The sequence below is a fragment of the Rhinoraja longicauda genome, chromosome 35 (assembly GCF_053455715.1).
Source record: "Rhinoraja longicauda isolate Sanriku21f chromosome 35, sRhiLon1.1, whole genome shotgun sequence".
NCBI lineage: Eukaryota > Metazoa > Chordata > Chondrichthyes > Rajiformes > Arhynchobatidae > Rhinoraja > Rhinoraja longicauda.
The window spans coordinates 8667681-8680735 of record NC_135987.1 but is presented as its reverse complement, the minus strand read 5'-3'; the positions used below and the strand labels follow the sequence as shown (position 1 = coordinate 8680735).

Here is a 13055-nt window from a genome sequence, read left to right as displayed (position 1 = left end):
TCTCCTCTCATCCTTCTAAATTCCAGTGTATACAAGCCTGGTCGCTCCAGTCTTTCAACATATGATAGTCTCGCCATTCCGGGAATTAACCTAGTAAACCTACGCTGCACAATCCCTTGATTAGAGATGATAACACGCACCCTGCAACACAAACCCAGCTATTCACGCCAGCTATTTCTGCCAAAGGAAATCTCATCTCTCATCGTAGGAAATGTCACAGGAAATCTCATCATAGGGTGGTCACGATAGCCCCTGTGTTGCTGCCTAGAGTTTGATCCATTGCAGGTCGAGGCGGCATTTACAGGGATGTGTAACATCAGATGTAACGTTCAACCAGAAAAACCCCTGTTGCTGAGGGAACAGAAGAGCATATGGAAAATACTATGCATCGGGATCCTCTTTATTGTTTATATCTCAGTCGCTCTCTTCCTCCTTGAGTACGATTAGGGGTCAGTGCTGTTCCTTGGACTCCTGAGCATCTGCCTAACGGGTACCTGACTCAGGTTAGGGATTGGCAATTTGAGGCTGAAGTGAGAGGGGTTTTCTTCATTCAGAGTGTTGCAATTCCTTACCCCTGAAATTTGTGGATGTTGACCGTTTTGTGCCCGTTCTAGATTTGTGAACATTAAAGGAATGGGAGGGAAAATTAGAGGCATGAATCACCTGATCAGATTGAACAGCAAAGTAGGTTTAAGGGACAGAATGGTCTCTGCTCGCCTCGATTACTCCACAGGGAAACTAGACCCAGGTGTGGAAAGAAGGGAGGGTGCTACTTCCTCACAGCTCCAAAGGTCCGGGTTTTATCCTGACCTTCAGTGCTGTCTGTGTGGAGTTTGCATGAGGCCGCTTGGATTCATTTTGAGTGCACCGGGTTTCCTTCCACACCTAAAGACATGCTTATGGTCTAATTGCGAGTTACTCCTAAAATAAATTGTGGCAAAAAATTATTTGTAGAAAAAAACTGATGGGAACGTGAGAGAGAAATAAGACTGCAGTGAAATAAGAGGCTGTGGAGGCTAAGCCAATGGATATTTTTATGGCAGAGATAGATAGATTCTTAATTAGTAAGGGTGTCAGGGGTTATGGGGAGAAGGCAGGGGAATGGGGTTATGAGGGAGAGATAGATCAGCCATGATTGAATGGTAGAGTAGACCTGATGGGCCGAATGGCCTAGTTCTGCTCCCATCACTAATAAACTTATGAATTTATGAATGGAATGGAATTGATGCGATTGCTCTGCTGGGAACCAGCATTGAACTGATGGGTTGAATGGCCTCATTCTGTACTGTCATAATCTTTGTGGAAAGAGTAGAACCAATTGGATGGTGGTGACAATGAGCTCACATTGCAAAAGTCCTTTCTCAACACCCTTACAATGATAATCTTTCTTGCAGAACACCTCACTACATCATGAAAGGAATAGTTGGAATATTTCAAAGCAAAGCTGTGTTGGAGTGTGTAATTATTCTCTCGTCCAGTTTAAAGAAAATCCACTTGATCTCCTGGATTGTCACCACTCTTTTGAAGATGATATCGAGTGCCACTGTAATCATAGGGTTCTGCTGGATTACTTCACTGTGGAATTAAAGGCTCGTGTTTTAGTTCTCTTGTTTCTTTCACAGTCTTTCCTGTGTGCCTTTTGACAGCCCGTCCAGCTCGGTGACCAGCTGAACAACCTGATCCTGAGTATGTGCAACGACATGCCACAGCGGAGAGTGTCCTTGGACACCATTTCACAAATCTGTGAGGCACGTTGGCAGAGCCCACGAGTGCTTCCACCAAGCACGTACCTGAAGGGACTTGCTCAACTGGTTCTAGCAAGCACAGTAGAGGTCAGTAACTCCCTTGTGCAGGAAGGAACTGCAGATGCTGGTTTAAAATGAAGATAGACACAAAAAGCTGGAGTAACTCAGCGGGACAGGCAGCATCTCTAGAGAGAAGGAATGGGTGACGTTTCGGGTCTAGACCCTTCTTCAGTAAATGCTTTGTCTTTATCCTTCTAGCTAAATGCAGTCAGTCCATTTCCAACAAGGCTACGATGCCCATTGCAGTCTGAAGAAGGTTTGTAGGTTCATTGAGTTGGAAAATTTGTAAAATTGTCCATGGTGTGAAGGATAATGTTAGTGCACGGGGATCGCTGTTCTGCGCGGACTCAGTGGGCTGTATCTCTAAACTAAACTAAACTAAACTAAACTAAAGGGTCTCGACCCAAAATGTCACCCATCTATGTTCAATCTGAAAGCACGATGGCACAGCGGTAGAGTTCCTGCCTTACGGGGCAATAGACAATAGACAATAGACAATAGGTGCAGGAGTAGGCCATTCAGCCCTTCGAGCCAGCACCGCCATTCAATGCGATCATGGCTGATCACTCTCAATCAGTACCCCGTTCCTGCCTTCTCCCCATACCCCCTCACTCCGCTATCCTTAAGAGCTCTATCCAGCTCTCTCTTGAAAGCATCCAACGAACTGGCCTCCACTGCCTTCTGAGGCAGAGAATTCCACACCTTCACCACTCTCTGACTGAAAAAGTTCTTCCTCATCTCCGTTCTAAATGGCCTACCTCTTATTCTTAAACTGTGGCCCCTTGTTCTGGACTCCCCCAACATTGGGAACATGTTTCCTGCCTCTAATGTGTCCAATCCCCTAATTATCTTATATGTTTTAATAAGATCCCCCCTCATCCTTCTAAATTCCAGTGTATACAAGCCCAATCGCTCCAGCCTTTCAACATACGACAGTCCCGCCATTCCGGGAATTAGCCTAGTGAACCTACGCTGCACGCCCTCCATAGCAAGAATATCCCTCCTCAAATTTGGAGACCAAAACTGCACACAGTACTCCAGGTGCAGTCTCACCAGGGCCCGGTACAACTGTAGAAGGACCTCTTTGCTCCTATACTCAACTCCTCTTGTTATGAAGGCCAACATTCCATTGGCTTTCTTCACTGCCAGAGATTTGGGTTTGATTCTGACTATGGGTGTTTGCGTGGAGTTTGTACATTCTTCCGGTGACCACATGGGTTTTCCTCCGACTTCCTCCCACAATCCAAAGATGTTCAAGTTTGTAGGTTAATTGACTTCGGTAAAAATTGTAAATTGTCCACAGTGTGTCGGATAGGGCCAGTGTACGGGGTTCGGTGGGCCAACGGGCCTGCTTCCACACTGTATCCCTAAACTAAACTAAACTATGGGGCTTGACCCAAATCGTCCCCTATCCATGTTTGCCAAAGATGCTACCCGACCCGCTGAGTTACTCCAGCAACTTGTGTCCTTTCGTGTTTTAATCAACATTCCTTGTTTCTGCATTTTGTGTGCTCTTTGACAATGCTTTTTGATTATATCATAAATGTGATCACCAATGGTTTATATAATTAAAACAGAGGCTGAAAGCCTGATTTAATGAGTCCATTATTTAGGTACAGAATACCAGCTGTTAAACATTGCTGTGACCATTTTCCTCATTCTTAACATTGTATCGCAGCATTTATAATGTGTTCAAAGAAGGAAGTTGAATGGAATACGTGAGAGAATATACACCGATGAGCCAAAACATTATGACCTGATGAGCCAAAACATTATGACCACCTGCCTAATATGCTGTTGGTCCTCCGTGTGCAGCCCCATACGCAGCAGGGTGCGATGCACTGTGTATTGTGACACATTCCTCCCATGACCACCGTTAAAATTTTCTGTGACTTGTGCCACAGTCGACCTTCTGTCGGTTCGGTACGCGTGACAATAAACTAAACTGTAAACTGTGATACAAACATCAGCTGCTTATCAAAGACAACCCCATACTTGAGATGTGACACAGCATTTCACTTGGATACAAATGGAGATGAACAAACCAGATAGAGTGTCAACCAATGGTATAGGTCACGGGGAGAACGTACAAACTCCGTACAGACGGCGCCCGTAGCCAGGATCGAACCTGAATCTCCGGCGCTGTATTCGCTGTAAGGCAGCAACTCTACCGCTGCGCCACCGTGCCGCCGTTGGCCGGTGTGGGCAAGTTGGGCTGAAGGGCCTGTTTCCAGGCTGTAAGAATCAATGACTCTTTGGCTTTATTTTTGGCCTGACCATAAAGATGCCTTTCAAATGATCTTTTGATTATCTTTGCAGAGGGATGAGGGAGAGCAGGGAGACAGCGCCGCGATTCAGCACGATCGGAGCGCGGTGATACGGGAGAGGCTACATCGCAAAACGTTGCCTGGGATGCCTATTGTGACTCGTCGAGCCGCCACCCACAAAGGTAGCCCCAGTCCCACGGTAGAGCTGCTGCCTTACACCGCTTACAGCGCCAGAGTCCCAGGTCCGATACTGACCAGGGGTACCTGTCCAACTGTTTCTTAAACGTCGGGTTAGTCCCAGCCTCAACTACCACCTCTGACAGGTCGTTCCATACACCCACAGTGTGAAAGATTTATAATTAAATCTCTTCTCCTTCACCTTAAACCTATGTCCTCTGGTCTTTGATTGACCTACTCTGGGCGAGAGACCCGGTCCATTCCTCTTATGAAATAAAATTCTTTGCTAATCAGTATTGAGGTTAAAATGGCAGAAGGAGATTGAGAGATGGCAATTGCATTTGGTCATATTATAGAGTCATAGAGTGATACAGCGTGGAAACAGGCCCTCCGGCCCAACTTGCCCACACCGGCCAACATGTCCCATCTACACGGGTCCCACTTGCCTGCGTTTGGCCCATATCCCTCTCAACCTGTCCTTTCCATGTACCTGTCCAAATGAAGTCTAATTATCAATACAGAGTGAGGTGCTGCTCTCCTTCCCAGAAACTTTGAGATGACGTGAACATTTTCTTATTGCAGAAGAGGACAGATTTCCTCAGAGGACCGAGGTGGGCCTTGACTCGACGCTGCCCAGCAGATCCCTGAGTGAACTGAACTCCCTCCATTCGGGGCCCATCACCAAGAGCTTCAGCCAAGACCACGTCCTTCAGAACTACGGTGCCAAGTCTTCTACTACTGCTCCAGACACCAACGGAAGCGGCGCCATTTCCAAGCCCCTCATGGGCGTTTCGTCTTACCTGTCCAAGTCTAAGGAGTTTCTCAACGGCAGACCGCAGCAGGCAGATCTGGGAGACAAGGGGATGCACAGTTCTTCCGAAGCTTGCATCACGTCTGCATTGGATGCCTATGCAAGAGCCAAGGAGAGGCAAGGAGGGTGGCAGAGATCGGAGCACGCAGGCCCAGTGGAGGGTGAGTGGTAGGCAAGTGGGAAGCACCAGGGCTACTCCCTGCCAATGCTGATCCCCCCCCCCCCCCCCCCCCCCCGCGCAGGTCACAGGGAGAACGTACAAACTCCGTACAGACAAGCACCAGTAGTCAATAGACAATAGACAATAGGTGCAGGAGTAGGCCATTCAGCCCTTCGAGCCAGCACCGCCATTCAATGCGATCATGGCTGATCACTCTCAATCAGTACCCCGTTCCTGCCTTCTCCCCATACCCCCTCACTCCGCTATCCTTAAGAGCTCTATCCAGCTCTCGCTTGAAAGCATCCAACGGACTGGCCTCCACTGCCTTCTGAGGCAGAGAATTCCACACCTTCACCACTCTCTGACTGAAAAAGTTCTTCCTCATCTCCGTTCTAAATGGCCTACCCCTTATTCTTAAACTGTGGCCCCTTGTTCTGGACTCCCCCAACATTGGGAACATGTTTCCTGCCTCTAATGTGTCCAATCCCCTAATTATCTTATATGTTTCAATAATATTGATTGTCTATTGTCTATAGTCAGGATTGAACCAGGTCTCTGGCCCTGTAAGGCAGCAACTCTACCACCACGCCACCGTGCAGGTTCTCCCTTTGATCGTGTGTGTTTACTCCAGGTACTCTGGTACACCTCCAGTGTGGGTTGGTGGTTTAATTGGCCACTGTAAAATTGCCCCCAGTGTGTTGGTGAGTGGGTGAATCTACAGGGAGTTGATGGGAATGTGGGGAGAGTTGTGGAGATTACCCAGACTCCTCACCATTGACTCCATCCACAGGTCACTGTGCCCCATCCAACATAGTCAAAGACATCCCGACCCGGTCATTCCTCCTTCTCTCCTCTTCCGTTGGGCATTAGATACAGAAGCTTGAACCTCTGCTCCACAAGACTCAGGGACAGTTTCTTTCCCTCTCTTATCAGGCTTCTGAACGGTCTGTCCATAAGCTAGGGTATCGTCCGAGTCACCTCTACCCCATTGTAGACATTAGTTTCTGAAACTGATGCGCTACAATGCTGAGAACTATATTCTGCACTCTGTACCTTGCCATTTGCTCTACCTCTTGTACTTGAGTATGGCGTGATTATATTTATGTACAGTATTATCTGATTTGAATGCTCAGTGTCCTTAGCAAAACCTTCCACTGTACCTCAGTACCCGCAGAAATAATAAACCTAAACCTAGGGCATTTCATTATTGGAGATACAGTAAAATTCTAACTGAGCAATGTCATAATGTTTAGAAAGGATCTGCAGATGCCAGTTTACACCGAAGAAAGTCACAAAATGCTGGAGTAACTCAGTGGGGCAGACAGCATCTCTGGAGTGAAGGAATGGACGTTTTGGGTCGAGACCAAAGATACTAGAGGAGCAAGATAGACCACTCGACCCTAAAAACCGTAGTACGTCACGGCGCCATTTTAGTGGGCAGAAACTTGCAGAAACATTTAAAAAGAAAAATAACAAAAATCTGTGAATTGATAGATGAGATATATTCTGCATTTTAATGGTATCATCACACATACTGTTCCCCCAAAACACTGATTACACTGCGAGAGGCATAGCGAACGGCGGGTTTTGCCTACTAAAATGGCTCCTTTGCATACTACACTTCAGTATAGGCGATTTCAACGGAGTGGTCCATCTTGTTCCTCTAGTATCTTTGGTCGAGACCCTTCCTCAGACTCTGAAGAAGGGTCGTGACTCATAACATCACCCATTCCTTCTCTCCAGAGATGCTGCCTGTCCCGCAGAGTTACTCCAGCATTTTTAACGTCATAATGTTGCTGTCTCTTTCATGAAGATCATTAGTATCCAGCAAAGACTTTGTTTTGCAAGAATAACTCTAAGCAGGGAACAATGTTGATTGCTGCAGGAAGAGTGGTTGCTCTTGCTTTAACAGTTGCATTAGGGAATTATTAACAAATGCTGAATAAACCTATACAGCTTGGATCATTACCTTTGCAATGATTACACTCTTTGTTCCCTGGAATGGTCCTTAATCTCTTTCAGGCTGTTTCAGTTTGATTAAAAGTTAATGGCCTGCAGTCAGTGAAAGAGGGGAAACATTCTTCAGCAGAGGTAATCTGTCCTGACAAATACTGGAGTTCTGTGGGATGAGCAATGTGCTGAGAAACATTTGCTTGAATTATAATCAACAAGGGGCCCAGCTTTGGCATAGAAAGGTGAGCCGATACAGATCAGCCAGTCTGTCTTCCAATGTTTACGTCAGTCTCGTGCAGAAAGAGAGTGGCCAATAAGTCAAGAATTCATCCAGAGTCATTCAGAGAGCTTTATTGCGGGCTGCTACAACTGTGGGTAGACACAAAATGCTGGAGTAACACAGCGGGTCAGCCAGCATCTCTGGAGAGAAGGAATGGGTGAGGTTTCGGGTCGAGACCCTTCTTCAGACTGATCGACGTTTCGGGTCAAAACCCTTCTTCAAACTGACTAACATTTCATCATGGGCGACACAGTGGCGCAGCGGTAGAGTTGCTGCCTTACAGCGCCAGAGACCCGGGTTCGATCCCGACAACAGGTGCTGTCTGTACGGTTTTCTCCGAGATCTTCGGTTTCCTCCCGCACAACAAAGGCATGCAGGTTTATAGGTTGATTGGCTTGGTATAAATGTAAATTGTCCCTACTGTGTGTAGGATAGTGTTAGAGTGCGGGGATCGCTGGTCGGCGCGGACTTGGTGGACCAAATGGCCTGTTTCCGTGCTGTATCTCTATACAAAACTAAAAAAAAACATAACATTCGACCACTAACTCCTGCCTACCGCTTATTATATTATCATTAATAAATTTATGAAGCTCTCGTGCTCATAGAAGTGTTGAGATTAATCCTTGAATCTTTTCTAAGCAACTTTCTTAGTCAATAAAAAGTAAAATAATAATTATACATTTTAGTATTAGTTTAGTTTATTGTTACGTGTACCGAGGTACAGTGAAAACCTTTTGCTGCGTGCTAACCAGTCAGCAGAAAGACAACACATGGTTACAATCAATCCATTTACAGTGTATAGATACATGATAAGGGAATAACATTTAGTGCAAGGTAAAGCCAGTAAAGTCCAATCAAGGATAGTCCGAGAGTTATCAAATAGATAGTAGTTCAGTACTTGCTCTGGTTGTGGTAGGGTGATTCAGTTGCTTGATAACAGCTGGGAAGAAGCTGTCCCTGAACCTGGTGGTGTGCCTTTTCACACAGTTCTGTACCATTTGCCTGATGGGAGAGGGGACAAGAGGGAGTGGCCAGGGTGCGACTCACCCTTAATTATACTGCTGGCCTTGCCGAGGCAGCGTGAGGTATAAATGGAATCAAGGGAAGGGAGATTGGCTTGTGAGATGGCCTGGGCTGTGTCCACAATTTGTTGCAATTTCTTGCAGTCCTGGATGGAGCTGTTCCCAAACCAAGCTGATTAAAATGCTTTCTATGGTGCATCTGTTGAAGTTGATGAGAGTTGTAGAGGACATGCCAAGCCTTCTGAGGAAGGAGAGGCATTGGTGTGCCTTCTTGGTCGTTGCTTCAATGTGGGTGGTCCAGGAGAAGTTGTGTGTGATATTTGACTCTAAGAATTTGAGGTTTAGAAACATAGAAACATAGAAAATAGGTGCAGGAGTAGGCCATTCGGCCCTTCGAGCCTGCACCGCCATTCAATATGATCATGGCTGATCATCCAGCTCAGTAACCTGTACCTGCCTTCTCTCCATACCCCCTGATCCCTTTAGCCACAAGGGCCACATCTAGCTCCGTCTTAAATATAGCCAATGAACTGGCCTCAACTACCTTCTGTGGCAGAGAATTCCACAGATTCACCACTCTGTGTGAAGAAATGTTTTCTCATCTCGGTCCTAAAAGACTTCCCCCTTTTCCTTAAGCTGTGACCCCTGGTTCTGGACTTCCCCAACATCGGGAACAATCTTCCCGCATCTAGCCTGTCCAACCCCTTAAGAATTTTATATGTTTCTATAAGATCCCCCCTCAGTCTTCTAAATTCCAGCGAGTATAAGCCTAGTCTATCCAGTCTTTCTTCATATGAAAGTCCTGCCATCCCAGAGATCAATCTGGTGAACCTTCTCTGTACTCCCTCTAAGGCTAGAACGACCATCTCTATTTTGACACCATCCATGCAAACTGGGGTATGTGCTAATTTTCAGCAGTTACACTGGTAAAAGAAAAATGCAATTCCTTTATTAAGAAAAGGAGACAGAAAGCAGGAAGTCACAGGGCATTTAGTTTAACATCTGGCAGAGGAACTATTACTGAAGATATTTTAACAAGACATATTGTAAAAATCCAAGGTAATCTGGTAGGATAATGTAATTTTGTGAAGGCGTAATTATGTTGGACTCATTTACTTGTGTTCTTTGAAGAAGGTGTCCTGTAGATGAAGGAGAACCAGCGGACAAGTTAAACCTAGATTTGTGGAACACATTTGATATGGTATTGTACCTCTCATGATTTCTCTGTCCATTTTTCACCCAAATTAACCCATCCAATTCATCATTCCTGAGACCTCATGCATTGTCAATTTTGTAGTCCTTTGGTTAAGGCATGAGCAAGTCGCTTTTACTGGTCACCCATTTCCTAGTTCTTTGCTTTCCATGAACGGCCTTGATCGCAATTTTAAACTGCTTGCCGTCCATAATTTAAAAAACCCTGATATGTATGACTGAACTGATTGAAAGATACACAAGTTCACAAGTTCTAGGAGCAGAATGAGTCCATTCGGCCCATCAAGTCGACTCTGCCATTACCCAACAATAGCTTTCCCTCCCAACCCCATTCTCCTCCCCGTAACCCTTGGCACCCTTACGAATCAAGAATCAGTTAAATCTCTGCCTTGAGATTCACCATCGACAGCCGTCCGTGGCAATGAATGTCACAGATTCACCACCCTCTGACGAATATTACAGTGAGCAGACCAGGTACTCATCCCTCCCAGCGACTGTGGCCAATGTGAAATGAAATTGCTGGTTCACAGCGTGACCCTGTAATCCAAAAAGCAGGGAATGAATTTGCGGCATTTCTGCTCAAGCCGAACACTGCAGCTTAATCTATCCACATGCCTCCTTTCACGTCAATTTTTCCATCGCTGTGCTCGAGCAATAAACACAGCGACTTATCCGGGTGCCTGGTGCACCGGCTTAGCTGGTCAGTACGGTGCTAAGCGTGAGATATCATTCGGAATCGGCAGACCGTGAGAATCAGCAGGCTTCCACTCCAGGTTATCAGCACTTTGGCAATGCAGTGCGAGACCTTCACCATCAGGGGTGATTTTGGATGGAGCATTAATATGAATTTAGCTGTTCCAACTGGCCGTGAAAATTCCAACGTGTTTATTTAGATGGCCTTGGAGTGCACGCATAAGCTGCCAAATTGCCTGCAAAAGAGTGGCGACATTCAGAATGTATTATTTTGCGAACCGTACACTGGGGAGGCCCTTCAGGAATAGAGAGAACACTGAGGGGTATTGAAACAAGGAGATCGGGAGGGCAAAGAAGGATTTGTGATATCACCGGCATGCAGCAGTAAATAAACTTCCCACTGTTGTAAGTACATTAAGGGCTAGAGGATGTGTGTAGGAAGGAACTGCAGATGCTGGTTTACACCAAAGATGGACACAGAATGCTGGAGTAGCTCAGCGGGACAGGCAGCATCACTGGATCGAAGGAATGGGTGATGTTTTGGGTCGAGATCCTTCTTCAGACTCTCAGACCACAGCACCAGAGACCAGGGTTCGATCCTGACTGTGGGTGCTGTCTGTACGCCGTTCGCACGTTCTCCAGTAACCTGCATTGGTTTTCTCTGGGGTGCTCTGGTTTCCTCCCACACTCCAAAGACATGCAGGTTTGTAGGCAAATTGGCTTGGTATAATTGTAAATTGTCCCGAGTGTGTGTAGGAAAGTATTAATGTTCGGGGATCGCAGGTCGACGCGGACTCGGTTGGGCGAAGGGCCTGTTTCTAAACTAAACGAAAAGGGCATCAGGGATATGTCAAGTAATTGCAGGGCTTGTGAGTCCAATGACAATAGTGGGGAACTTCTAAGGCCCAAGATTCATTTGCACTTGAAAGCACATTGATCAGGAATAGTCAACATGGCTTGGTTGGGAGGAAGCTGAGGTTTGCTGGTTGGTATTTTGTCTGAGTAATTTCATTGGATTTTTCAAAGAGGTAACTGAGTCTATTGGCAAGGGTAGTGCAATAGATGTGGTTTATATGGATTTCAGTAAGGCTCCTGACACGGACCCACATGGGAGAGTGGTCCAAAAGATTTGGGCTCATGGGATCCAGGGCATCTTGTCAAATTGGTGCCCAGAACTGAACACAAGACTCCAAATGTGGCCTCACCAACATCTTGTATAACTACAACATGACCTCCCAACTTCTATACTCATTACTCTGAATGATGAAGGCCAATGTGCCAAAGGCCTTTTTGACCACCCTATCTACCTGCGACTCCACCTGCAAGGAACCATGCACCTGCACTCCTCAATCCCTCTGCTCTACAACACTCCCCAGAGCCCTACCATTCACTGTGTAGGTCCTGCCCATGGTAGATTTCCCAAAATGCAACACCTCACATTTCTCTGTATTAAATTCCATCAACCATTCCTCAGCCCACCTGGCCAATTGATCAAGACCGCTGCAATTTCTCACAACCATCTTCACTATCTGCAATACCACCCACTTTTGTATCATCTGCAAACTTGCTAATCATGCCATGTACTTTCTCATTCAAATGTTTAATATAATTGTAAATTGTCCTTAGTGCGTGCGGGATAGTGTTAGTGTGCGGGGATCGCTGGTCAGTGCGGACTCGGTGGGCCGAAGGGCCTGTTTCCGCGCTATATCTCTAAACTAGAAAGATCTCGGACCGCAGGGAAACAGTCGGTCTGGGCCGATATCCGGTGGAGTCGATGGATGGCTATTTAGAAAGGTCACAAGAGTTGGCGATTGGCACAGCCTGCATTTTCAAGGCCCAGCCTGTTTACTTATTTCCATGTGACAGAGGTCTGGGCGAGCTCTCCGAGCATTCCTATTCCCTCACTACTTTTCAAAATAACTTGTTCTCCCCACATTTCCATCAGTCGCACCATCCATTTACACCAGGGGCAATGTGCACAGGCGAAATGAAACTGCCGACCTACACCTCTCTGGGATGCAGGGGGGAACTAGAGCATAGAAACATAGAAAATAGGTGCAGGAGTAGGCCATTCGGCCCTTCGAGCCTGCACAGCCATTCAATATGATCATGGCTGATCATCCAACTCAATATCCCGCACCTGCCTTCTCTCCATACCCCCTGATCCCTTTAGCCACAAGGGCCACATCTAACTCCCTCTTAAATATAGCCAATGAACTTGCCTCAACTACCTTCTGTGGCAGAGAATTCCACAGATTCACCACTCTCTGTGTGAAAAAAAACTTTCTCGTCTCGGTCCTAAAAGACTTCCCCCTTATCCTTAAACTGTGACCCCTTGTTCTGGACTTCCCCAACATCGGGAACAATCTTGCTGCATCTAGCCTGTCCAACCCCTTAAGAATTTTGTAAGTTTCTATAAGATCCCCCCTCAATCTTCTAAATTCCAGCGAGTACAAGCCGAGTCTATCCAGTCTTTCTTCATATGAAAGTCCTGCCATCCCAGGAATCAATCTGGTGAACCTTCTCTGTACTCCCTCTATGGCAAGAATGTCTTTCCTCAGATTAGGAGACCAAAACTGTACGCAATACTCCAGGTGCGGTCTCACCAATACCCTGTACAACTGCAGCAGAACCTCCCTGCTCCTATACTCAAACCCCCTCGCTATGAATGCCAA

General features: G+C 46.4%; 1 protein-coding gene across 1 annotated transcript in view; it reads left to right on the top strand.

Annotated features, from left to right (window-relative positions):
* Positions 1–13055, top strand: part of ptpn20 (protein tyrosine phosphatase non-receptor type 20) — a 273022-nt gene that overhangs the window by 55559 nt on the left and 204408 nt on the right. Inside the window, exons 5-7 of the mRNA XM_078428348.1 lie at positions 1647–1832; positions 4125–4254; positions 4832–5221. Of these exons, the coding sequence (XP_078284474.1) occupies positions 1647–1832; positions 4125–4254; positions 4832–5221 (706 nt within the window). The remainder of the gene's footprint in view (positions 1–1646; positions 1833–4124; positions 4255–4831; positions 5222–13055) is intronic.